At 47.8% G+C, this 25,227-nt stretch overlaps 1 protein-coding gene across 7 annotated transcripts in view; it reads left to right on the forward strand.

Moving 5' to 3' along the window:
• The first annotated feature begins 3,560 nt into the window (after positions 1-3,560).
• The window catches only part of SLC25A29 (solute carrier family 25 member 29), a 64,371-nt gene continuing 42,704 nt past the window's right edge, over positions 3,561-25,227 (forward strand). For 2 of the 7 annotated variants that reach the window (XM_069637787.1, XM_069637784.1), the window contains exons 1-2: positions 6,151-6,173; positions 9,786-9,829. Coding sequence is in view for 1 of the 7 variants with exons in the window: in XM_069637783.1 (XP_069493884.1) it covers positions 5,560-5,593; positions 9,786-9,829 (78 nt within the window). In the remaining 6 variants the exon portion in view is untranslated. Of the gene's footprint in view, positions 3,642-4,927; positions 5,594-6,150; positions 6,174-9,785; positions 9,830-25,227 lie in introns of those variants that run through there. The other 5 variants (XM_069637782.1, XM_069637789.1, XM_069637783.1 and 2 more) reach the window with 5 other exon arrangements.

The following is a 25,227-nucleotide window of genomic DNA, read 5'->3' on the forward strand; positions in this document are numbered from 1 at the left end:
GTTGCAACCGGCACCCGAAGTTTCGTCTTCTGTGCAATTCCAATCATTGCCTTCCCGTGTACCAATTCCTGTTTACGGACTGCCTTGAGACTTCTTAAGTTTTCTTGCCTACCTGTGTGCCGGACCTTTGCCTGCTCTACGGTTTGCTTGCTTACTGATTCTGTACTGTCTTCTACCTACCTGTGTACCGGACTTTTGCCTGTCCTACGGATTGCTTACTTCCTGATTCTGTACTGTCCTCAGCCCGCCTGTGTATCAGATCTCGCTGCCTGTTTACTGGATTGCCTTCCTTTTGTCCTGATTTAACTACCACCGCCTTCAACTGGTTTTCTTCACCTTCCCAGCTGACTCCAAGTACTGGGTACTGCTCCTTCTTCAATTCCTGTGTTCTTTTGTGGATTCCGACTCCATCCCGTTGTTTTGGATTTGCTCCCTCAAATGAACGCAAGGACGCTTTGCTGATTTTACAAAAAGACTAATTTCAGAAAGTGCACACAGGGACGCCTTGCTGAGAAGTGTGCACCTACAAGTATCTAGTGCGCCCCTCGTGCCGCCCGGGTATAGCATCCCTACTAACTTTCCTGTTTATTATTTTGTACCTCCGTTGTTCTAACCTGGATTGTTTAGGTTATCTCAATTCCTGTTCTGGTAAGACTTCCTTAACCTTCTTTATTATTTCCTATCTGAAACCTCAAAATAGAGGTTAATCTCTTTTTCTGTACTTACAGGGGAAATTCCATTTTGTTCCTTTTCGATTACAAGGGGAGTGGGTGACCCAGGTACTTTCTGCTTTTGAGAGGCTTTTTTCTTGTGGTGAACTTTGCTCTTCCCAAAAAATTTACCAATTGTCTTTTTGTTTTAGCTGGGTCCGTGGCGGTGTGTTCTCCCCGCTCTTTTGGGTGATCAGTCTCTCAGTCTGTAGTTTAGTGCAGCTGAGAGTCATATAATTAAAAAGAGCTTATTCCCTCAACAGAGAGGAGGCTCAGGTTGAGGCTCCATCTCGAGCTCTTCAAGCAACATCCAGTACAACTTTCCTGGTTGCTTGCCCGAACCACTCGCCGGCCGGTGAGTAACAAACAGGCACTGCTGTTTTTCCTTTGGCACCACGTTTCCCTTATGGCGCTTCTGGCCCACCCCGCTCGCACTGGTGGGTGGCAGGTTAGGCGACCATTTTGGTGTGCGGTTTTCTTGGATTCTGGCGCAAATGTGGGCTTTTCGGCCATCTTGGATTTTCTAAGCCCACAGCACCAAATGTTGCAGCATAATAACTTGAACGTGGGTCAAGACACCCAACAAGCACCATCAAATCGAACTTAGTTGCATTACATAACGACATTCACCACACATTTAGGGCTCTTTCGCTATAAACGTTTAAGTTTCGGCATCTCATCGGCGACAGACATTTTTCAGGAGGAGATACGTAAGATTATCTGTCACATTCCCCATTGCATTAACTATAGCAATGACATTTTGATCTTCTGACATTCCCAGGAAACTCACGTTGCCACACTGATGAAAGTGTGCGCGGCACTAGATGAAGCCAATCTGACCCTGAACAAAGAGAAATGTTATTTCAACAAAAGCACACTCAAGTTTTTCGGCCACATTTTTGCTCTAAAAGGAATTCAACCCGACCCAGACAAGTTAGATCCTTCTTGGGCTTAGCGAGTTACTGCACGAGATACCTACCAGACTTCGCCACCACGAGCATGCCGCTCCGGATGCTCACAAAACAACACAAAAACTTTGAATGGGGCCTGTCACAGCAGGAAGCTTTTGACACAATAAGAAGAGATATGGCTGCGGCCATTTGCATGTCTTAGTTTGATCCCAACCTACAAACTGAGCTCACAGCCGACGCCAGCCAGCGCGACTTGGAGCAATTACTAGCGCAGCACTCAAGGAGTGAGCATGCGCAGAGGAAAATCATCTTGTATGCCAGTAAGAGCGTCACGGAGGCTGAGCAGAGATATTCGCAGGTAGAAAAGGAAGCACTGGCAGTCGTGTGGGCATGTGAACACTTACATCTGTTCCTCTATAGCAAGCCCTTCACGATCATTACAGACCATCAAGCTCTTGTCATTATATACAGGAAGCCGACTACACAAATGCCACCTAGAATAGCAAGATGGGGACTGCGCCTACAAGAATACAAGTGGACTATACTCCACAAATGAGGAAAGGATGAAAATCCAGCAGATTTCTTTCCTCAACATCCGATTGCCGGATCCACATCATCTGGAAGCAGGGTGGATGGGTACATAAACAACATCGTCCATCAGGCAGTTCCATCAGCCATCTCCGTGGCAGAATTGACAAAATGCACTGCGGAAGACGTAACACTCACGCTGGTGACATCATGCATCGGAAATGGGAGATTGAAGTCAGTTGGAGATGCCATGCAAGGGAACCAGGCCATGGACAGACATTTGTTCAAGACGCTTGCAAAATCTAAACCATCATCCCCGATACTGAAGGGAGACTGGATTGTCACACCCGCAACACTCCATCAATGCATAGCGGACATTGCATAGGAGGGTCACTGCGGCATAGTGTCCAGAAAACACATGCTACGGGGCAAAGTGTGGTTCTCAGGAATGGACAAGTTGATTGAAAGGACAATAAAATCGTGCCACATCTGCCTCAGCCTGCAAAACCCTGCATTCCCGGAACCAGTTCACATGACCAAATTCCCCAAAAGGAGTGTGGGAGGAAGTGGCAATAGATTTTTACGGCCCTTTGCCGTCAGGGGAGTATGCCCTAGTAGTAATAGATGAACACTCACGTTACCCAGAAGCAGAAGTAGTACCCTCCACAGCTTTGATACCAGCCCTAGATCGGATATTCTTGGTTTTTTCGGAGTACCAAAGCTGGTCAAGTCGGACAATGGTCCACTGTTCATCAGCAGGGACTTTCGGGACTTTGCACATTATTTTGGTTACCAACACCACAGGGTCCCTCCTCTCTGATTGCAGGCGAATGGAGTGGTGGAACGCTTTATGGCAAACATCAAAAGGGCCATCCACATCGCTACCATTACACACATGCCTATAGAACAAGCTCGGTGCCAACTCCTAAGGGATTATCGCAACACGCCACATGACTTCACTGGGACGTCTCCAGCTGAACTAATGTTTGACCACCCTGTGCGCTCGAGAGTGCCTTAAGAGGATCACGGAACAGAGGACAGTGACACCATGAGCGAGTGAGATGGAGAGATGACAGAGCTAAAGAAAAAATGAAGACATGTGCAGATTGAAGAAGGGCACAGGCTGCAGAATTGGCAGTGGGGGAACAAGTCTTAGTGTGCCAAGTGCAAGTTCACAAGGACACGCCACCTTTCGACCCGCAATCGTCTCCCATGTTAAAGGATCCATGATAATGGCAGAAAGAGAAGGATGGGTCATGATAAGGAACAGTTCATTTTTCAGATAGGCCGGGGATGGCACACTCCAGGTCAGTGAACAATGGAGTGAAGAGGGTTGCATAAAAGAGACGTTGGGATAATCAGCAGATGAATGAGAAAGAGAAGAACAAAGGATCATGGGAGACATCCTAGACGAGAACAATATCACATCCCAGGAACAAGCAAAACCCTGCCACATCGTTCGAAGACCCCGACGGTGGATCGAGAAAATGGGGTAGGATGTTATTTTGTGGGGAGATGTAGCATTGCACGCAGTCACCCTGGTGGGATGCTGCGATGCGCAACCTCGGGTCAGCTGACCCAATGTAAAGTAAAAGTAAGCGCGCTTGGCGCGCCAACAAAGCAGTTACTGTTGATCATCCATGGTGTGTTGCTGTATCATTGCTGGCGGCCCGTGCGGGGCTCCCTGCGCAAGCCCACTCACTGCAGGGGACAGTAGTCCCTGCGCTGTTGGATGATTGCGTAGAAGGCATTCCAAGGGGGTGTGTGGCAAATGAGCTGTGCCAAAGAGCCCAGTGCCTAAACGTTCTGTGCTGCACTGCACGTGCATGCACGACATTCTGTTGCACTGTTCCCTTCTTTTTGCTGGCAACTTTTAACGTATGCGTGTGCAAGGCGTGGAATTATGATTTTACAAATTATAAATACCTACAAAATACCTGCTATAAAATGACATACAAAAAATGTTGACCGATTTCATCTGTTAGTGGTGATTTTAGACACAAGGCATGCGCACTGCTGTTTTTCTGGGTAAAAGCCGTTTTTGTAAGCGTCTTTCTTGTTCTTTCACTTTGATGCACTTGGTTTGTTTGCACGTGGTCAGTGATGGGCTTGAAAAAGACACTCTCATTCTCTCCAGTCCTTTCGTTATCTCGCTAATAGCGTTTTTACAGTGTCCGGCCTGTGACGAACAACTCAAACACGCACGGCTAGGGCTAGTAGCTAGCTAGTCTTTCTCTCTATTATGCCCTTTATTGACACAAAAGACCGACTATTTCGCCTTGACTCACCAATCGAAGAGTGCAGCTATGGCCGCCATCTTGAATGTAACGTTTTGTCTAAAGTTCAGACAGTGTCTGAGGTGCAGCGAGACAAATATCAGTTTGTGTTCATTAAACGAAACGCGTAAATTCAGTCTTCATTAGTATGTGAAGTTGGAGGCAATAAACTATTTTCCAGTATATTAACATTTTCAGGGCAGATGACTTTAGCATTTTAAGGGCAGAAGAAATACATCTACTTTTACTTTGCGTGAAATCATGCAATGAAGCATTTTGTGATTTAGTTTCAATCAGTGCAATTGCCTTGTAATTACTGTGGGATTGGCTGCCCTTCTAAAATGGCTTCTTAGCTTACTTAGAAGACATAGAAACGCGCTTCGCCCTCTCCCGTTCTGGTCCCTGGCCCTCTTTCTTTGTCTATGGCCATCCTTTCACCTCACTGTATAGCTGGTGACGCGTTGGGGTACTAGAGGCAATGCTTCCTCCAATCCGTGGCAGAGGCAGAGGAGGAAGCTAAGAGGGGCGTCGCCGTAATCCCCTTCTCCAATAGGCTGGTGTCCTCCCCCCACCCATAAAAGGATATTTACACCGGTCTGCAGCGGCGTCAGAAATAGAAAGCACAGAAGCGGGCTGCAGTGCAGTTTAAGATTTGTGCACACCCAGGCCGCTAGGATCCTGCGCATGCACTGACCCTCCCCCCCAGCCATCGGTACCCCTAGGTGTGGAAACCCCCCCAAGACATCCTAAGCATACCTGACATTCAAAAATTAGAAATAAAGAGAATTTGCACTAGTTGCTGAGCAGCCGCTTGACCCGCGGGAGGAAGTGGTGCAATTCATCTGGCGCGAGCTTCCAGCCTCTGTGCTACATCATCCAGCTGCAGTGTGCGCCTATACTCGGGATTCTCGGCTGTGTGACTGTCTGCCCGAGCTCTAACTGTGCGTGCACTACTTAGATTACATTCACGAGGCTTGCAGTGGCTGTCCAGTGCTTCTGTGCCTCCATTCCAGGCTAATACCCCTGTGCTACAGTGTGGCCCCAAACCCCAAGACCATCCTTGACCGACTCCCCTGCAGGAAAGGCGTACACTCCACCGCTCTTTGAAGTTCTGTGCTGCTCGCCGGGCAAGGCATGGCGATGGATTTTTTGGCCGGCTGTGCAGGAGGTAAGCGCATCATTGCAGGTGGTTCGGTGCAGCTGCTTGCATCGTTTTGTATAGCGCCAAGCTTGTCACCTCAATGTGTCGTGGGGGTAAATTTAAATTTGAGGCACAGCAGGATCTCGAGTCTCCTCTCCTCGATGCTGTGGAGGAGACTAATTTTGTTATTAGTATTGACAAGGATTTGGAAATATGTTTTCCATTTATTTGCCACGTAGCTGGCTTGTCTTCATGGCGGACAGTTACAGTGTTGTTTCCCACTATGTTTGCCACGTCTCTTTAAGTTACAATTTCCTGGGGTTTTCCGAAAAAGAAACCAGTGCAACCTGAATCTTCTCCATAAATATTTGAATTATTTTCCAAACCTGAGCTCTGCATGTTTGCATGCTTGTGTGGTCTTTCCAGGCAGCTGGTAGAGGGAGCTTCGCCTGCAAAGTCGGTGGGCAGAACTCTAGTTTGAGGTAAATGGGCACCTGTGTGGGCGGTCCTGCCGAGGAATTTTCGCGGTAGAGAACATCCCCGCAACCCCCTCCAGTCACGAGGACGTAGAACAGGATCCTGCTCGCATGACCCATGGAGCTGTGAGGTAGGCTGTGGCATGGATTTAAGTCATGGGACGTACTCGATTTTTAGGTGTGCAACGCAGACTTAATGCGCATGTATGACAGAATGGGTAGGCAGTCATCATGAAATAACATTACTGGACTATTCAGAAACCGATATTTTTTATTTTCTTATTGCTTGGTTTTTCATCACTTATTTGGGGGTCGTGTTTAAGGATTGTCATTTCGACCAACCTTTTGTATGACTAAATACGTACACTTATTTTTTTGCGGGGGATGTTGCGGAGGGAGGTCTCCTCACTGGCATTAATGACCGAGGACTTGCAGTGCAATTCCGAGTTTCACATCTTTAGGCTTGGTTGGCCAGGGCGTGCTGTTGGACATCTCGTTAACCAGGCGACTTTATGCCAGGCTTTTAACCCATGTGGCAGCACTTGGAGCTTTGGGAGTAGATGGGAGCTTTACCTCTGGCAAGGTCGGCAGCCCGCGGCTCACCAGATGTTCTAGTCTGATTCCCATGCTCACCATTGACTATGCTTGCTGACTGGGGAAGATGGGAGTTGCAGGACAAAACATCTGGGGAGCTACTTGTTGCAGACCCCTAACCAAGCTTTATAAGTGTGTCTAGTAGCCTATCGGTGCCCCCAATTCCTTACAGACAAGTAGTTAAGCTCACATCAACTTCAGTCTTCTATTGGTGCAAGCTAGTTTCCGGCCGTATTTACCAATTAATTTAAGATAGCAGGGAGGCCTAACTCCACACACAATACTTGGGGACAAAGTCAAAGAACTCCAACACAGGAATGATTGGTAGGCCACCAACCAGCTTAGTAGATCTGCGTAAGTCTCATTTACCCATTGTAAATAGTAATTAGGCATTTATCCACCACTATAACTCTACCAAGCTGTCTGGTAGGCCTTCACTAACGCTGTGATGACTGATGGGTCTCCATCAAAGCTGTAAACTCTCCTGGTGGCGTTTGACAAGGATATCGTCCACTAACTCAAATGTCGTGTAGGCCTCCATGAACATCAGACTGCTTGTCTATGGGTGCCTGCACACCATTCAGATAACTGTGAGTGATGTCTGGTAAGCTTCCCGGCACAGCGCCAACCCCACAGCCATGCTTAAATCACCAATTGTTTCAGCAACCACTTCTATACATATTGTGATGGTCTCCCTTGCACTTTTACCCCATTATTGTGGTTTATAGAACTTCACCGAGCTTACAGTAGGTGATGGCAGATGCATTGTAATTGGTGGGTTGCTGGCCAGCCTCCATAAGCGTTATAATAATCTGGGAATGATTGGCGGCGACCATCCATTTTACCAAGCCATTTGATTCAATACACCGTATGCTACCTTCCAAACACTTGCATGGATGGTAGAACTGTGGTTATGATGCCTTCCTGCGACAGCACTTAGATGCCTCAGTAAACTGTTTTTCAAAGGCATGTATGTGTTCACCCATCTCAAGTAGTATTACATACACACCTGTAATCTGTTGGATGACAGCTAGGCTTGCCTCCTGTCTCGATCCCCTTTCAGGATGCTGATCAGCTTCCATTGGTCTTGAAAATCTTAGCAGTCGTTGTCAAGTCTTTATTGATCTCAACAACCACTTTCTTAGATAAGACCAGCTCAATGTAAAGCAATGCAAGGATCAAAATAAAGTTTCGATAAGCTTTAAATGTTGTATAGCTGTGTTTTTTATGTTTATTTATAGATGCTCTCAAAGCACATAGGTACATTCACATAGGTGTGCGTGTTCGGCATAAGTTGGACTGGGGGCCAAACGTAGCTGTTGGTGTCAAGCAAACCAGGCTCTACTAGGCTACAAGCAGGAGCTAAATAGCTTCCTGTTCCCCTGCAATTTCGAACCTTGCCATTAGGTTGGGTTGCCCACCACCTCAACAACTCATTTGAAGTGGAAATCTGGGAGACTTGGTCTTCAACAACCCATTTGGAAGGCCTTTCACCTAATTCTCCTTAGTGGTAGCTCGTAGGATTCTACAAACCTCACCAACATACAGGTATAACTAGTAGGCCTATAGTCCCTGAACAAGTCCTTTGAGGTGGCTATTGATGTATAATTTTTAGGTTTGCAGGGGCATGCTAGCAGGGCTGAACAAATTGCTATTGCATATTCTTATCACAGTTTTATAGCACCTAACTTCTATTGTTTTAATTGTTCTTTTATAACGTGCTTAATACCACCAAGTGATTTCTAAGCATGGGGTCGGAATTCGAACCTGTGTTGCGTTGTCTTGATTCCAAGACAAACGCATTGCCCCCGAGCTGTCCACCTCTAAGCGCTGTGGGATGACTGGGAATTCTGTTGCACGTAGTCTAAACATGAAAAACTGTACTTTAACCCTTTGGTGTTGGGGCCACTAACAGTAGTTCTAGCGGCTTTAAACTTGGCCCTATAACCGATAAAAGTCGACGGGGCCAAGGGCGTTTTTCACAATTTTTTAAACGCACATTAACTAAGTTATTCGCCCTCCCTGTTCGACCCACAGTTAAAGTAGAAAGGATTAGAACCTTGTTAATATGGAGGTCACAATTCTGATGAATCTACCCTCCCACCCCCCACTTCAAATTAATCTGCCTGCATCTTTAGAGGAGGTTTTTGAGAGGCAACTGCAGCACGTGTTTGAGGCGAGTATGCTCGTTTTGGAAACTGTGTGCTCAACGCGCCACATCCCTGGTTGCGCTGCTTCAACCACACCCTGACCCTAATCCTGTTCTGTAAAACGGCTTGCAGTGCACGCTGGCCGCTGAAGCTTGTTTTCCATCTTTTTGCCCAATTGATTGACTGGTGGTTGTGTTTTCTGGGGTCTTTGCAATTGGTTGACAGTTGTGTACACACCTTCCAAGATGACGAATGAGAACGGGTGTCTATTTCTCCTATGGCATGCAGTAGGTGTTTCCCAATGTGTATGAACAGCTTATTACACGCCCTCCAAACTGGCCAATGAGAACTGACTTAGCCTAATCACTATTTCACAGCCAATGGGCCTACATAGGGTTGCTCTTCGTCAAGCCAAGAAGAGAACGGGTGTCTATTTCTTCTATGCAAGCCGGCAGTAGGCGTTTCCTAATGTGTATGAACAGCTTATTACACGCCCTCCAAACTGGCCAATGAGAACTGACTTAGCCTAATCACTATTTCACAGCCAATGGGCCTACTTAGGGTTGCTCTACGTCAAGCCAAAAAGATGTTATGTAATCTTGGTGTTTTTTTGTCTTTAGCGCCGAAAGGAGAGAGTCTTCTGCTATTGTGGCAGTGTATCGCTCTGCAAACGCCTTTTCAGATAATGTATTTACTACGCTTGCTCGCTCTCCTCGTGGATCAAGTCTTTTTATAGAGCACTTGTTTTGCTCTGTAGAGTTGGCACCATACCAACCAGTGTTCCCGGAATAAATAATGCAACTACAGTCGAAGGGGGCTTGTTTTCCAAAGGGAGAGGGGCACGGAAGGGGTGGGCAAAATTAGTCTATCCAAATAATTGCAGCAAATAAGAGTTGTAAACAAGGCACCCAACGGAGCACATCTGGTTTCCACCTGTTCACGTTAAATGGCATGTTCTGGCACATTGAGTTTAGTTCACAATCTACCATTTCTTTTTAGGAGCTGCCGGTGTACTCGTGGGACATCCCTTTGACACTGTTAAGGTGGGTACAATTTTGAGTCTCTTCATCAGTGCTCACATAGATTTTGATTATTCAGTTTGTGAAACTGAATTCTACTCTAGGGTGGGGGTTCATAACACATTATTTTCTATTTAGTCCCCGGAAACACAATTGGGTTGGTATGTAGAATGTGTTTATTGATCCTAGAGTTGAAGTTAATCCTACCGAAATGATTTTGTTTTGTAAATTAAACACAAAGGTACATTTCTCTATAAATGTTGCTTGTTTTTATGCATATATTTTGCTTTCTAAAATCTGAAAGTGTAGCGCCCACTTAGTCTAGTCTGCGTAATTTTGTGGAATTCTGCTTTGGATGCAGCCTTTATTGGATTAAAGATGCAGCACCAAGCCTCTGCGCCCATCTTTGTGTTGGTAGACAAATTGCTAGCCTTCAGTCCCCCGGATTCCCTGAGATGGATGGGTCTCTTCAAAGTGGCACCGGTGAATCTTGAATCACTTCCTGTAACCGAGGGTGCTGCCGGTAGTCTTTAACTGCTGATGTTACTCTAGAACATGGGTTTGCAACCTTTGGCTTTCCAGATATTTTGTACTCCCACCTGTCCTACCCAGAATGTCAATGGTGAGGTATTCTGAGTTCTAGTCCAAAACATCTGGAGGGCTGCAACTTGCATACCGCTGCTTTAGAGCTACTGCTGAAATGTGTTAAACTTATAAGAAGCCCCCCAAAAGGTGCTCATTTTTGGATTCTCATTGGAGTTTTGATTGGTTTTGTAGTTTCTGCCATACTGTCACCCATTGCACTGAAACTTCAATCAGTTTGAATTAACTCCAGATGTCTGGCACGCTGTTTTAGGATACCACATTTAGAGCTATTCCTTACTGCCAACATCGGACAAGGATTTGAAATATGTAGGCAGGAAGAACCCAGTGTTTTCCTATTTTCTACCTTGATTGCCTGCAGTACTGCCAATTGTTGGAATTCAATGTTGTGGCCAATACGGAACAGTCCCTTATTTAGATTGTGTAGTCATTTGAATGACGGATGTCGCTTTCAATCAGAAATGACTTCCAATAACGCATTCACAGATGGCAAATGGATTCCCCTGAAGGGGTACCTGTAACAATAGGATAAAGTGGTGAGTCAGAGTGTGCACAAAGGGGACCAGGGACAGACAAAACCACAATAAGAATGTAGGAAATGGTTGACTGTCATTAACCTGTCCCAGGGGAAAAAAGTTTTTGAAATTAAAGAGTACTTTACAAATATGCAAATGACATTTTTACGCAACACTGTAGGGAGTCGAGGGGCCTGCTAGGGAGGATGGGGATCATGCATGGGCTGACTCCCCCCTTAGCTAGTAAGTCTAGTTTAAGCCTAGCTTTGAATAGATCCACAGTTGGGTTGGCTTTGATCAAGATGAGCAGCGAGTTCCAGTGCAGAGGGGAGAGTAGGGAGAAAGAAGCGAGAAGAGTCACAAGGGGCATTGGACAGGGAGGTTGAGTGCAGAGGAGGAACGGTGGGAACCCGATGGCGAGTAGACTGAGATTGATAGATGGGTACAGAGGAGAAAGATCATTGATGGCATTGTAGACAAGAAGGAACTTGGTTGTGCTTATGTCAAAGATGGGGTCTTCGAATTCTCATTGCCCTTTTCTTAAGCTCTTACAAGGCTATTGAATGTGAAATTGAGCTCAATAGTTTCGCTCTTGTATACAGATGGGTTCGATTGAGTTCTTTCTGAGAAGGGATGCAGAAACTTCCTGACCCATCATGAAATGCATCTTCAATGTGTAGCTTGTAACCAAATATTAAAGCTTCTTTCAGCAGAGGAGAGTGTGGATCAGCTTGTCTAAACTGTTAAATTCGGCTAAGGAAACTTAAGCAGGTGCATAAAAAATGCAGTCACATTTTGCAATGAGAAATCAAACTTGTCAGACCTGCAAGTATTCAATTTTTGTTAAATTTGAACTCTTCTGTCAAACGATGTTCCATTCAATTCTCTGGTAGATTCAGCGGACTATAACAGGTGTTGTAATTCCTGGAAAAGAAAGCCTTACCACAGAGAATCGAAAACCAGCAGCCACCAAAGAGTGGGAAGAGTTGCTATAAACCGAAGTTGAAGTACATCGAGCACATGGCGAAATTTCACGCCATTCGACTTGGTTCTGCCTTCAACCGCAATCTATCACAGTGCGGAGGGGAATGGGGGGAGTCACTACCATTACATCCAGGCTAAAACTGCACTAGCGAGGGATGATTATGGACTGGCTCTGATTGATGGAAGCCGACTGAGCCACTTCTAAAATGGCTCTTGCTGCTAAACTGACTAGTTTGGTTGGTGGAAAAAACCCATCAGATGGAAGGGCCTGCAGTCCATCCTAAACCAGAGGGATGTGGGCGGTATTTCCAGCCGTACCACGCTCTTTGGTGTTTGGGAAATCGCAGCCTGTGAACTCAAGGAAGGAAGGAAGCAAGGACAGGAACAAGTTGAGATATCGGTTAACCTGATAATCTAGCATTTTGGCAAAGTTCATGAGCAGCATCTCCTTGCGTGTCGACACGAGCAAAGTCAAAACGACGACGATGACACTGATGTTTGCCGAGGCGACTGCTGCCACTGACGAGCCATAGCACCTTTTTCAATGTGATATTTATTTCTTATGCAGAGGTACCTGTACATTCAGGAAAATGGCATGAAGGTGTTTTGCAAGTCTGCTGTCCTGATGCTGTGCTTAAAGTTGCCGCTGTGGTTAATTTCTGCACACCACTTCAGAAAGGCTGGGAGGCCCTGTTACCCCAAGCAACTCTAAGTTGAGACTCTTCGTGCATCAAGCTACACCCCCCCCCCCAGCTTTCAGCTGTCTGAGACATCTCATGCACCTGACTTGGCTGCTACTGTCTTGGCTGCTAGGCTGCCTGGTGAGTCGGTTGTGCAGTTTCTCCGTGCATCAGATCCTCTCCCCATTTCCATCTCTTTGCCCTCACTCCATGGTGCTCTCCATCTCGATTATTTACTCTGCTACTCTATCACCTATTCTACCTCTCTCTCTCTCTCAAAACCTGTAAGGAAAAATTTCAAAAAGATATCCTTTCTAATCCAGTCCTGCCCATCATGCTTCTTCCAGGCAGACTGTCACAGACATCCCGTTTGTCGCCCCCTCTCCGGACCTATGGACTCCCCACATGGTCTCTGTCCTCTTCCCCTTTCTCTTTGTCACCCATTAAAGGTGGCACCAGATGGGAAGTACTCTTAGCTGGCTTCTCATCCTCTAGGTGCATCATTAAGTTCCATGTCATGGCCCAGGGCTCTCATCCCAACCTCCTCCTTCTTGATGGGCGTCTTCCATCTCTCATCAACTTCCTCCGCCTGTCACCCCTCTTGCCCATTCTCCCTTACCGACGGGCGTATCTCATCCCTGTACCCCTCCTCTGAAGACCTAGCTACCCTCAACTCTCGCTCTGCTGTTAAACACCCCTCTGGTATGTCTCCTTCTTGAAGAGTTTGACCTTGACGTTCTCGCTCTCACTGAGACGTGGTTCACTGCCAGCTCTGTCACTGCTTTTGATGCACTCCTCCCCGAGAGGACTACAAGATCCGCTCTAAGACCAGGCCTAACCAGACTGAAGGCAGAGTGGCCCTGATCTTCCCTGAATGGGTCCCTGCTACTGTCATTGCCACTAAGACCTACTCTTCCTTTGAATGCCTTGTCTGCAGGCTTGGTATCGCTCCCTCCCTCTTGCTGACTCTTGTCACCATCTACAGGACACCTGGTCCAGTCTCCTGCTTCCTCCCGGAGTGGTCTGACCTCACCTCTTCGCTTCTTGCCTCCTCCAAGCTTCTCCTACTCAGACTTTAATATCCGCCTTGACTCTCCTGATTCGGCCACTGGACTCTTCAGCAGCCTCTGGCTTTCTCTCCCTCACCATTCATCCCTCGAGTCCGACGCACTCAGCCGGAAATACCTTGTCTGCTCTTATCCAATCAGACATCCCCATCTCTAACCCTCACTAGACCTCTCTCCTGGTCTGATCATGTTCTCCTGTCCTCTCACCTGGATCTCTTGGGTCCCCCAGCTAAGCCTCTTCTGCACTGTCAGTCTCCTGTCATTCAACCAAAGAAGAGTGTCAGTTGCTGCTTCTGCCGCCACTTTCATTCCCCCTCCCACACTGACTCTGACCTTGCTAATCTTCTAATCTTCATCTCTCTATCGCAACACCCTGGACATCCTTGCCCATGTCACTGGGATCCGCAAGAAGCCTGCCTCTAAGCACAGCACTTGATATGACTCCGACCTCGCTTCTCTGAAACGAAAGTGCGGAGTTGCTGAGCGGTAGTGACAGGCATCAAGTCCATCCTTCCAGCAGACTGGCCCGCCGCCTGCTCCGAAGGCAATATAGACTCCATCTGCTCAAAGAAGAGGGCCCATATCCAAGTAGGTATCTTGGGCCATTAACAACACTGGCAAACTGTTTAAATCTTCAAGGAACTTGCCAATCCTACTGCAGTCTCCACTTCATCCCTGCCCCTCTGTACTTGACTGGCCTCACACGTGTAACCAAAACTCAGGACATCCTGTCCTCTATTTCACTCCCTCCTCCCTTGACCCCCCCTACCCCTCCTACTTCCTTTCTTACCCATAGCACCGGAAGGCGGTCTCTACACCAGTCCTGTGTGAAAGTCTCCTCCAAACAGGTACTACCCTGCTCCTCCAGAATCATCCAGGACAGTATTGCCTCGATTGCGCCAGCCTTGGCCGATTTCTGTGATCACTCCATTGCCACTGGCTCCCTCCCGATAGCCCTCAAGCACTCCCTTGTGCATCCACTCCTCAAGCCCTCTGCTGACCGGCTAACTGCCACCCTATCTGCATTACCCCCCTTCATGGGCAAACTCTCGGAGAAGCTGGTCATCTCCTAATTTATCCAACACACAGAATCTGTTGGTTGTCTCGACCACCAGTCTGGCTTTAGAGTAGCCTGAGGCACGGAAACGGCTCTACTGAGGCACGGAAACGGCTCTACTGAGGCACGGAAACGGCTCTACTGAGGCACGGAAACGGCTCTACTGAGGCACGGAAACGGCTCTACTGAGGCACGGAAACGGCTCTACTGAGGCACGGAAACGGCTCTACTGAGGCACGGAAACGGCTCTACTGCACACCCGTGAAGACTTGCTCCCAAATCTCGATTTTAACTCTCCATCTGTTTTTAACCTTCTGGATATTTCCTCTGCCTTTTCACACGGTCAATCATGCCGCTCTGACAAATCAGTTTCATGACACCGCTGGGCATCACAGGCCTGGCACTGGACTGGTTGACCTCATTCCTCTCCGACCAACCTTCTCAGGTTCAACTAGACCCATTTCTCTCCCCTATCACACTCTCCACCTGCAGCATCCCACAAAGCTCTCGCCGTGGCTTTTCAACATCTACCTTGCCTCTCTGGCCCACCTGATCTCCTCCTTCTCTCCTCACTTCCTGTGTTTTGCAGATGACACACAGCTCTTTCAAGTTTCTCTACTGCCTCCTGTTCCTCCTCTCTCATTCCTGACTGACTGCTATGGTGGGCTACCAATCTCTGCCTTAATCCCAGTAAGACTGAGACCCTTCTCATTGGGACCCCAGCTCCCTCCTACCCTCTGGCCGCCCTCTATGGGTCCCCTCCCCCCTATTGTAGGGCAAAAAACCGTAGTGTCATCTTTGACTCCTCTCGCCTTCTCTCCTCATATCGCAGAACTTGCCAAGAAGGCCCGCTATGAGCTGCACCTCCTCAGAGGCATTCTCCCTTTCCTCACCTTCCCCCATAAACTCAATGTCTCCAGGGCTCTGGTCTTCTCTAGCTGGGCTACTGCAACAGCCTTTTCCTCAATCTTCCTTCATCCTCCCTTTGCCACCTTCAACTAATCGGATTAGGACTGCAAGACTTATCCTTGACCTCAAGCCCAGAGACTGCATCTCCCCAGCCCTAAAATCTCTCCACTTTCTCCTGTTTGCTGCTAGGATGAAGTTCAAGACCCTCTGCATCATCCGTGAAGGTTTTTTGGTGCGTGAGACCCAGCTATATCCAACTCTCTCTTCCTAAATACCTCCCTGGTTTTCTAGTGCCAACTCTCTGTGGATCAGATGCTTCTCTAAGCAGAGAGTGGGGACTATATCTCTCTCTCTCCTCCGCAGGAGCCTCCCTCTGGAATGGTCTCTTCTCCCCTCTTAAGCTTGAGCCGGATCTCCTTAAGTTCCGGAAGCTCCCCAAGACCCTCCTTTTTCTCTTCTTCATTCCTTCTGCCCTGTCTGTCGCAATGACTGCCTGGCTTCCACCGAGTTTTGCAGGGCACCAGGCCCCTCTGCCCAGCCCACCCCCCCTCCTCACACTTAGCATGTGGACCCTCAACCCCTGCACCCCATGCAATTGCTTGGCACTTACTCTCCTGTCCTCCCTTAGCACTCGCCTAGCCTCTGTGGTCCTCTTTTCCCCCACCCCTCCCTTGCACTTCTTGTTACTGCACTTGCACAATCCGAATGTCGCATGGCCTAGTTGGACCGTTATTGTGATCTTCCTCCCCCTGTCCCCCTTTTTGTCTTGTGGTGCTTTGAAACACCACTTGTTGTATAGGCGACTTACGAAGAACCAAGTAATAGAATTTAGTGATTCTTTTTTGGTTACCTAATAACCCACTTGTCATTCGACACATCTCGGTTTTTATTTTTGAGTCTGCCATGGATTTGTGTTGTAGCACTGCTTCTAGCTTATGCTTGCACCTATGAGTGAATGTAGGCACTCCATCACACTGCTTTCTTCTTCTTGCCACTGTAGAATGAAGCTGCTATTCCTGTGTATCTAAGTTACCACCTTGATGACCTGCTTGTTGCTCAAGTCTTCGCACTCTGTGCATGCTCCATGGCTCATTTGGGCTGTAGAGCTGCTATGTTGGAGACCGTTTTCTAGATGCTCCCTTTTGGAATAGGGCCTTTTCTAGTACTCTTAGTGCCAGACGATATATTTTTTTTGCTTGAACATCCTTCACTGAATCTGACACGTGCAGATTGTCGCAACGAACCAGAAAAGCAGAAACGTTTTTACACTGTTCTGCCATAAAATGATAACCTATAGGACACTGCATCTCCATAGTCATCTGTTTAAACAAGAACGTGGAGTTGATGCAGAAGCATAGTGGGAGGATCTGTATGGTTGTGAAAATGCAGGAGTGACATACGCTTTTAAGTTTGGATATGCTATTTATCAATAGTTAAAGTACTGGCAGACTAAGTCATTTGGACATTCCAATTGCTGGAAATCTTTTTAACTTTGAATTTTGATGGCAAACGTTTGTAATTGACTATATGCCTTAAATAAAACCATTTTGGGCGTGCTGGTGAGAATTCTCATAAATGTGTTAATTCCCTTCACCTTAGAGACCCCCAGCAACTTTGCTGTATTTTGAGGGTCTGATTTTTTAAATATTTAACCTGGCAAGAGTTAGCCACCTGGATACCATTCTCGGAGCGGGTTAGGGTTAACCAGGGGGAAGGACACCAGCTTGTGTGTTTGACTACAGCTACTCGAACTGAAGTAACTCCATTTTGTCAGCGTTTTCCAACAATCCCGTGAAGTGCAGGAGTCCCCCCAACGTCCTCCATCTTGTCCCCATGACTGAGGCTCAGGAACAGTGAGATCTGCAGGAACTGCCAGGAACCACCTTCAGTTGCATCTTGTTCTTCATATTAAGGTACTGTGCCAACCCGATTGAGAGAACATCTCTCGCTGTGAAAGTTCGTGGAACTTTCCCAACTTGCAGGCCTAATCGGCTTGTGACCCAACATATGATTCTTTTTTTGTACAAGCTACTTCTGGGAACTTTGGCAAATACTTTACCGTTTACTACAAGAACTGCTCTTTCCTATCCAAGACACTAGTCTGTTGACCTTGGCATAGGCCTATTGAACTCAATCGAGTCCTCCAGTGAACTGAAACTATTTGCATTGCCTAAGAAAGTATTTGGGATCTATTCCCTCTATTTGCCCTCCTATTTAAAGTAATTGAAATGCTATTTTACTCCTATTTCAGGGGAGCCTAATTTACTCAGAAATGGTTTGGTGTTGAAGTTTATTTGTATATGATATTAAGTTGCCTCCTTCTAGTGAATGTTTTCTAAATGATCAGTGTTTTACCAAGAAACCTTGAGGACAAGTGTCTACTTGAACCACTGTTATTGTAAGGCCTCTGTGTAACCTCTTGTACTGCTCACATTCCCTCTTGAGATGAGCCTGGCTGCCCATCTCGCTACCACAAACTGTTTAGTAGACTTATTCCAAAGGTTGGTTTTGCTTAAACCTATAGTCCTAATTGTATGTGGTGGTCCCAGAGGGTACTGCATGCAATTCTGCCTAACAGGGTGTTATTGAAGCTGTTGAGGGGAGGGGTTGAGTAGCTGTAGTACAATTCATGACTCATCCGGTTCATCCGGTTTTAAACGATAATGACCACATTAGGCTTCAAGCTGCCCAGAGAGCCTAACTATTGATTGAAGGCTGGAAAATTGAAAATCACGCGATAATGAAGGTTTCTCCAATTACAATGGTTCTATGTGGTTTCATCCCCAATTTTTGATTTCAAAGCTTCCCAGATTTGTTGACTTCATTCTTGTAAGACAAATAAAACGTTCATAACCTGAAGAGGAAGTGTTTATAATAAATCCATGTTCCAGTCTGCACTGGCCAACTAAACCTTACTGGCTCTGACAAGACATTCTGATTTAATCAGATTGGGGATGTCCAACTCGAGGGCAGTCCGATTTCATGCTGATCTAAAGAAGGGTGAGACTCACTGCACCTAATAGTCATTCCATATGCATTGTACGAATGCGAAGCTTGATATAAGCTCCTACCCAGATGCCACATTTGGTTAAAAGGGAGTTATAAGTTGTTTGGATTTCAGGTGTGTCTATGCTCGCTCCTCCCCCACGCTAAATTCCCATTTTAATGGGGCTAGAGGGAAAAAAGGTTAATCCACTACTGCAGCTTGGTACGTTTACCCCTAGGCATTTTTCCAGTGTCATTAGTCAACCATAGCCTCGGTTCGGCAGTGGCTATCACTTCATACCAGCTTCTCATACCTGAAGATATGGTCAGAATTTACATGGGCGTAAACCAAGGAACGGTGGGGCCAAGCATGTGTGGGAGGGCCAGGCCCCTGGTATGTTTAACAGCTGCTGGCACACTTCTGTTGGGAGACTGCCCAATATTTCTCCCCTTTGGGGTTGAACGTGGACTGAAGGACTACTTGTTACTGCAGATGAGTAACTTGCTTCTCTCTACCTTTTCCATTCACCCGTCCTGGCGAGAGAGCACATGCAGAGATCCATCCCAGAGTTAAGGGAAGTTATTTCTCGTAGAATCAGAGCTGATGCTATCCATAGAAATGACACTAATCAATCGCGTAGATTCCTAGCTATCCAGTACAGAGGCTGGAAATCTTGCTGCAAGAGTGCAGACTTGCAGGTGCCTGCTCTAAATGCTATGATAGCAACGCTAGTCCACGCCTGATCTTAACATCAAACATATACCTGGAACCCTTGCACGGATTACTTGTGAAAAACCGTTTCAGTTTCCAAATATGTGTTGACAATGGACAATCTTAACATTTGTTTTGATCATGTAACTGACTTATTGTGCTTCTAATCGCTTGGGGTACACTTTTGAAAATGATGTACGAAATGTACCCTTTTTAAAATAAATAAAAACATTCTTGTTTTACTACATAGATAAAAATGAACCTCCTGCCGTCCCCAGAGTTCCAGCGCTTCCTCATCCTGTTCGCACCCTCCGTTGGTGCTTCCTCAGTGTAAATCTAGACGCTTCAGTCTTTGAGGGCACCGCTGGGTCCTGAAGGTTAACGTCTCACCCCATTCTTTAGCAAACTTAGGTTGTTGCTCATGGCGTATGTGGCCCATTCCAGTGATACTAGCTTGCGTCAGTTGAGGCTTTCGCTGCCACCTTCTCGCCCCCCCCCCTTCGGCTGACTCCCACCCTGACACAGCCCTCTCCATGCTCCACTCTGCTAGATCTGATACTCTTGATATCCTTGCCCCTGTCATGAGAATCCGCCTGAAGCCCAAAGCCAAATGTAACTCCTGGTATGACTCGGATCTCGTCACCCTTAAACGCAAGTGCAGGGTGGCAGAGAGGAAATGGCGTGCTTCGTGTTCATCCTCTGACAAACTGGCCTGCCGCCTGCTCCAAAGGCAATACCGTCTCTCCGTTCTCATCAAGAAGAGAGCCCTTATCCAAGTCCGCATCTCTACGGCATCTAACAACTCGGCTGAACTCTTTAAAATCTGCAAGGAGCTTGCCAACCCTGCTGCAGTCTCTACCTCTCCTGTCCCCTCCCAGGCCCTCTGCATGGCACTGGCCTCTCACTTCTTCTCTAAAACTCAGGACATCCTGTCCTCACTCTCCTCCTATCACCTCCCTCCCTCTCTTCCCTGCTCTTCCTCTGGCCCTTCTGCAGCCACCCCTCCTCCCTCCTTCTCTGCCTTTCCCCTTTTTTCTGCTGACGAGGTCTCCAGACAAGTCCGATCTATGAAAGTCTCGTCTAAACAGGTTCACCCCTGTTCCTCCAAAACTATCAAGGACCACATTGACTCCCTGGCTCCCGCCCTGGCTGACTTTTGCAACCACTCCTTCGCCTCTGGAGTCTTCCCCTCCCCCCTCAGGCACGCCCTTGTGCACCCTCTTCTTAAGAAACCCTCTTCCGACCCCTCCTGCCTGGCTAACTATCGCCCAATCTCCATCACTCCCTTCCTGGGCAAGCTCCTGGAGAAACTGGCCATCTCCCAGCTTAACCTCCATGCTGAATCTGTTGGTAGCCTTCATGACCATCAGTCTGGCTTCAGAACTGCCAGAAGCACAGAAACTGCTCTCCTGAACATCCGTGAAGACTTACTCTCCAACCTTGATTCTAACACTCCTTGTGTTCTCATTTTGCTCGATCTCTCTTCTGCCTTTGATAATGTCAACCATGCCATCCTGCTCAACCGTCTCCATGATAACCTGGGTATCACTGGTCAGGCTCTGGCGTGGCTGACTTCTTTCCTTTCCAATCGACCCTCCCAGGTCCAACTTGGGTCCTTCCTCTCTGACGTCGTCTTCTCCACCTGTGGTGTTCCCCAGGGATCTAATCACTCTCCCTGGCTTTTCAACCAGTACCTGTCACTCCTTGCTCACTGCATCGCCGCCCTCTGCCCCAACTTTCAGTGCTATGCCGACGATACCCAGCCCATTTTCAGGCTACCCTCGGCCTCCTCCTCTCCTTCCCTCATCTCTGACTGTCTGTCTGCTATCCAGGAATGGTGTGCCGCCAATGACCTCTGACTCAATGCCAGTAAGACTGAGATTCTACTCATTGGCACACCCACTCCCTCATTCCCTGCAGCTCTCTGGCCGGCCTCTCTTCGCCCTCTTCCTGCTCCTACCTGCAAGGTTAAAAACCTCGGGGTCATCTTCGACTCTACACTCTCCTTCTCTCCTCACATATCTGACGTCTCTAAGAAGTCACACTACCAGCTGCACCTCCTCAGAGGTATTCTTCCCTTCCTCTCCTTCCCCCAGAAGCTCACTGTCTCCCGAGCCCTGGTTCTCTCGAAGCTGGACTACTGTAACAGCCTCTATCTTAATCTGCCTGCCTCCACTCTCCGCCCTCTGCAACTCATCCAGAACAGAACTGCAAGACTTGTCCTTGGCCTCAAGCCCAGGGACCGTATCTCTCCAGGACTGAAATCTCTACACTGGCTCCCAGTGGCTGCGAGGATTAAGTTCAAAACCCTCTGCATTATCCACAAGGCCTTCTGGGGCCTGGGGCCAAAATACCTTCGACTCTCTCTCGCTAAATATCTTCCTTCCCGAGCCCTTCGCTCATCCGTCTCCAACTCCCTCAGGGTCAGCCGCTTCTCAAAGCAACGAGCTGGGGGTAGATCCCTCTCCGCGGCAGGGGCCTCCCTCTGGAACAGCCTTCCTGCCTCCCTGAAACTTGAGGAGAACCATCTCCGGTTCCGGAAGCACCTCAAAACCTTCCTCTTTGCCTCTGCCTTCTCTGTCCCTCTCCCCTGCTAAATTCTACACTGAAATTGCACTGAATCTGCAACTGGGCCACTCTCACCGACCTCGGTCCTGGGCCCAGACACTCTCCACTTGCACTGCCTCCCTGGCATCGCATCCCCTGCACTGCGGGACTGTCTGTATCCCTACAGCCCCCCTTCCCAGCACTTGCCTGCACTTACCTTGCACTTGCCACCAGCTGGCCCTATTTATTTATTTTTATTCTACTTACTTGTACTGCACTTCCCCCTCCCCTTCCCCTTGCACTTTTCCCTTCCCCTGCACTTGCGCGGTCTGAATGATACCTGGCCTAGTAGGATCGTTGTCTGTCTTCCCCTTGTCCCCCCCCCCCCCTGCCTCGTCGAGCCTTGAAACACTTGTGTATAGGCGCATTACAAATGCCATATTATATCATATCTTTCTCAGCCAGTCTTGTTCTGTTGGGATTGTTGGTCCCAATCACCGTAGTGCAATGAGGGCCATGGCTGCTAATGTGAAGACTACTTTTGCCTTTTCCCGACCCTTTTCCCTTTCTGTGCCCAGATCCCCCATTCCCGTCAGGACCAACCTGGGATCCTTACCCGCTCCCTCTCTGAATGCCTGCTTCTGTGTCTGCATGATTTCCCTCCAGAAGGGCTTAATCCTAGGGCATTCCTACCAGATATGTCTCCTGTCCCCTCTTCCCCACACCCTCTCCTCCGGGTATATAGCATGTAGGCGTGCAGGAGTGTAATGCCACCCATACAGGTATTTATACTAGGCTTCTTGAAGTTGTGCCTCCCTTGCCATCTTCAGTATTTTCCTCCATAGCCTCTCCCAGTCCTCCCTCTCCATATCCCTCCCCAGCAGTTGGTCCCATCGAGCCATGTACGCCCAGTTTTGCTTTAGGGTGGCACTTTCCAGTAACTTGTACTTATCTGAGATCAACCCTTTTGTCCCTTCCTTTGTCAGTAAAAACCTTTCGAACTGTGTGACTGAGTGGGTTGCCGCTGCCCTGATGTCTTTGTTCATTACCCATTGTCTGATCTGGAAATACCCATGTCTTTCACCTTCCTCTATTCTGATATTTTGCTTGCACTCTTGGAATGTTCTCACTCTCTGGCCCTGAAACATATCCCTTATTCTCCTGCATCCCCATCTTCCATTGGTCAAACGCCCCTTTTTCCAACAAGTCTTTATTATGAAATATCAGGGTGAACGGGGAGGGAAAAGACGTTAGCCCCTTTGTAATATCGCTTAAGTATAGGTGTTGCGGTCTGTGGTTGCATGGGAGCCAGAGAACCTCCCCTAGGTCATGCCACTGCCCGATCCATCTGCACCCATTTTTTCCCTTCTGACCCTAGTAACCATTCCCGAATCACCCTTCGCTGTGCCGCCTCTACATATACTTGGAAGTTGGGTAGGGCAAGACCCCCCCCTCCGCCCCTCCTTAGGTGCCGTCAATAGGCGGCAGTCCACTCTGGCCTCTTCCCTTCCCAGACAAACTTTCCTTGTTGTTGCTAGTTCCCTGAAGAAACCTGGGGAGACGGGCAACGGGATCGCCTGAAACAGAGTAGCCTGGGTAATGTAACCATTTTGACTGCTGCTGTCCTCCCCAGCCATGAGACTCTTGGATTCTTCATTTTTATTGCCTTTACCGTTGGGGGATAATTTGACGCGTACCAGCCTGCCAAAGTTGGTGTTATTGTGACCCCTAGGTGCTTAATTCCCCCTGGGCTCCAATTGAATGGGGAGCTCCCTTTTAATTCTGCCGCCTCTTCGTTGCCCAGCCTTAAGTTTAGTCATTCTGATTTCGTCCGGTTTACCCGCAGGGCTGACCCTTCCCCCCCCCCCCCCCTAATCTCGTCTGGAGTTACATGCAAGCCTATATTGACCTCCCAGGACTGGTTAGTGACAGTAGCATGTCAGCAAAGGCCGCCACCTTATGTTGCCTGCCCCCAAATGGGATGCCCCGAATTTCCACCTACTCTCATATCGCCTTGAGCAAGGGTTCCAGGTAGATCGCATATAGTAGGGGGGAGAGTGGGCACCCCTGCCTGGTCTACGCAGGGTTATTGGGTGAGACATTTAGCCGTTCACACTCTGGTGGGTTGAGTGGTTCTTGTAATTGGCTTGGACCATTTTGATAAATTCCCCCTCCTAGGCCCCTTCTCTCCATGACCCTGAATAGGAACGGTCCATCCACCCAGTTAAATGCCTTTTCCGCATCCAGGGCCAATAGGACCGCCGGAGTGGCCGTTTTCTGCGTTTTTTCCACCAGGTGAGCCACCTGCCTAATATTGTCCACAGTCTGCCTTCCAGGACAAACCCCTCCTGATCTTGGTGGACCAACGCCGGGAGGTGTCCCTCCAGACGGTTAGCCAGTATCTTGGTGTACATTTTTGCGTCCATATCGATGAGGGCGATGGGCCTGTAGGACGTGCAATCCTCCAGGTTCTTACCCATTTTGTGAATCAGTGTGACTTTAGCTTCCTCCATTGATGGCGTGATGCGGTCTAGTTCCCTAAATGTCGGGTGTGGGGTCAGGACATGGCAGTAGGCTTTATAGAACGCTGCTGGGCAGCCATCCAGGGTCTTCTTCTGGGGCAGCATTGCTATGGTACCCCTCAATTGTTTGTTTATTTATATTGCGCACCGGACCCTGAGCTAGCAAGGCGCATATGATAAGAGGGCTTACAGCTTGGTTACAGAAGTTACAAGTTTGCAGAACATGATAAAAACACTTCTTGACTCCACAGGGTCATGGTACATGAACAAATGGTATGCAGACACCAAGACATTGTATAGCTGGCATTTGCATACTAGCAAATCTATAACAGGAACGATACAAGCGGTCAGGATGTGAGCCAAATGCGGGTCACAACATTTTCAGTGAGCCATTTTATTGTATTTTTTCTGAATTTGTTGAACGCTTGGTCAGATCTAAATGCGTGGGGTAGGGAGTTCCACAATTGAGCTGCCCTAACTGGGAAGCTGGACCCACCAATAGTGGTCAGTTTGAATCTAGGCACAAGAAGGCAGTTGGGGCTAGCTATTCTTGTTGGTCTAGTGGAGTTTTTTTCTAGTAAATCGTTCTGTTAGGTAGCGGGGGGCTTTGTTTAAGCATTTGTGGATGAGGGAGGCAGATTTGAGGTTGATTTTCTCTTGGGTAGGGAGCCATTTATGCTCCCATTTTATTTCAGAAATATGTGTTCTTCTGGAAATATTTAGGGCCGCTCGAAGTCCATTATTTTGGAGCACCTGTATTCTGTTGATGGTTGGTTTGGTTGCCCCTATGTAGAGGGAGTTACAATAATCTAACTTAGATAGGATAAGGGCTCTGGATAAA

The sequence above is a fragment of the Ambystoma mexicanum genome, chromosome 14, assembly GCF_040938575.1.
Source record: "Ambystoma mexicanum isolate Mex_15411 chromosome 14, UKY_AmexF1_1, whole genome shotgun sequence".
NCBI lineage: Eukaryota > Metazoa > Chordata > Amphibia > Caudata > Ambystomatidae > Ambystoma > Ambystoma mexicanum.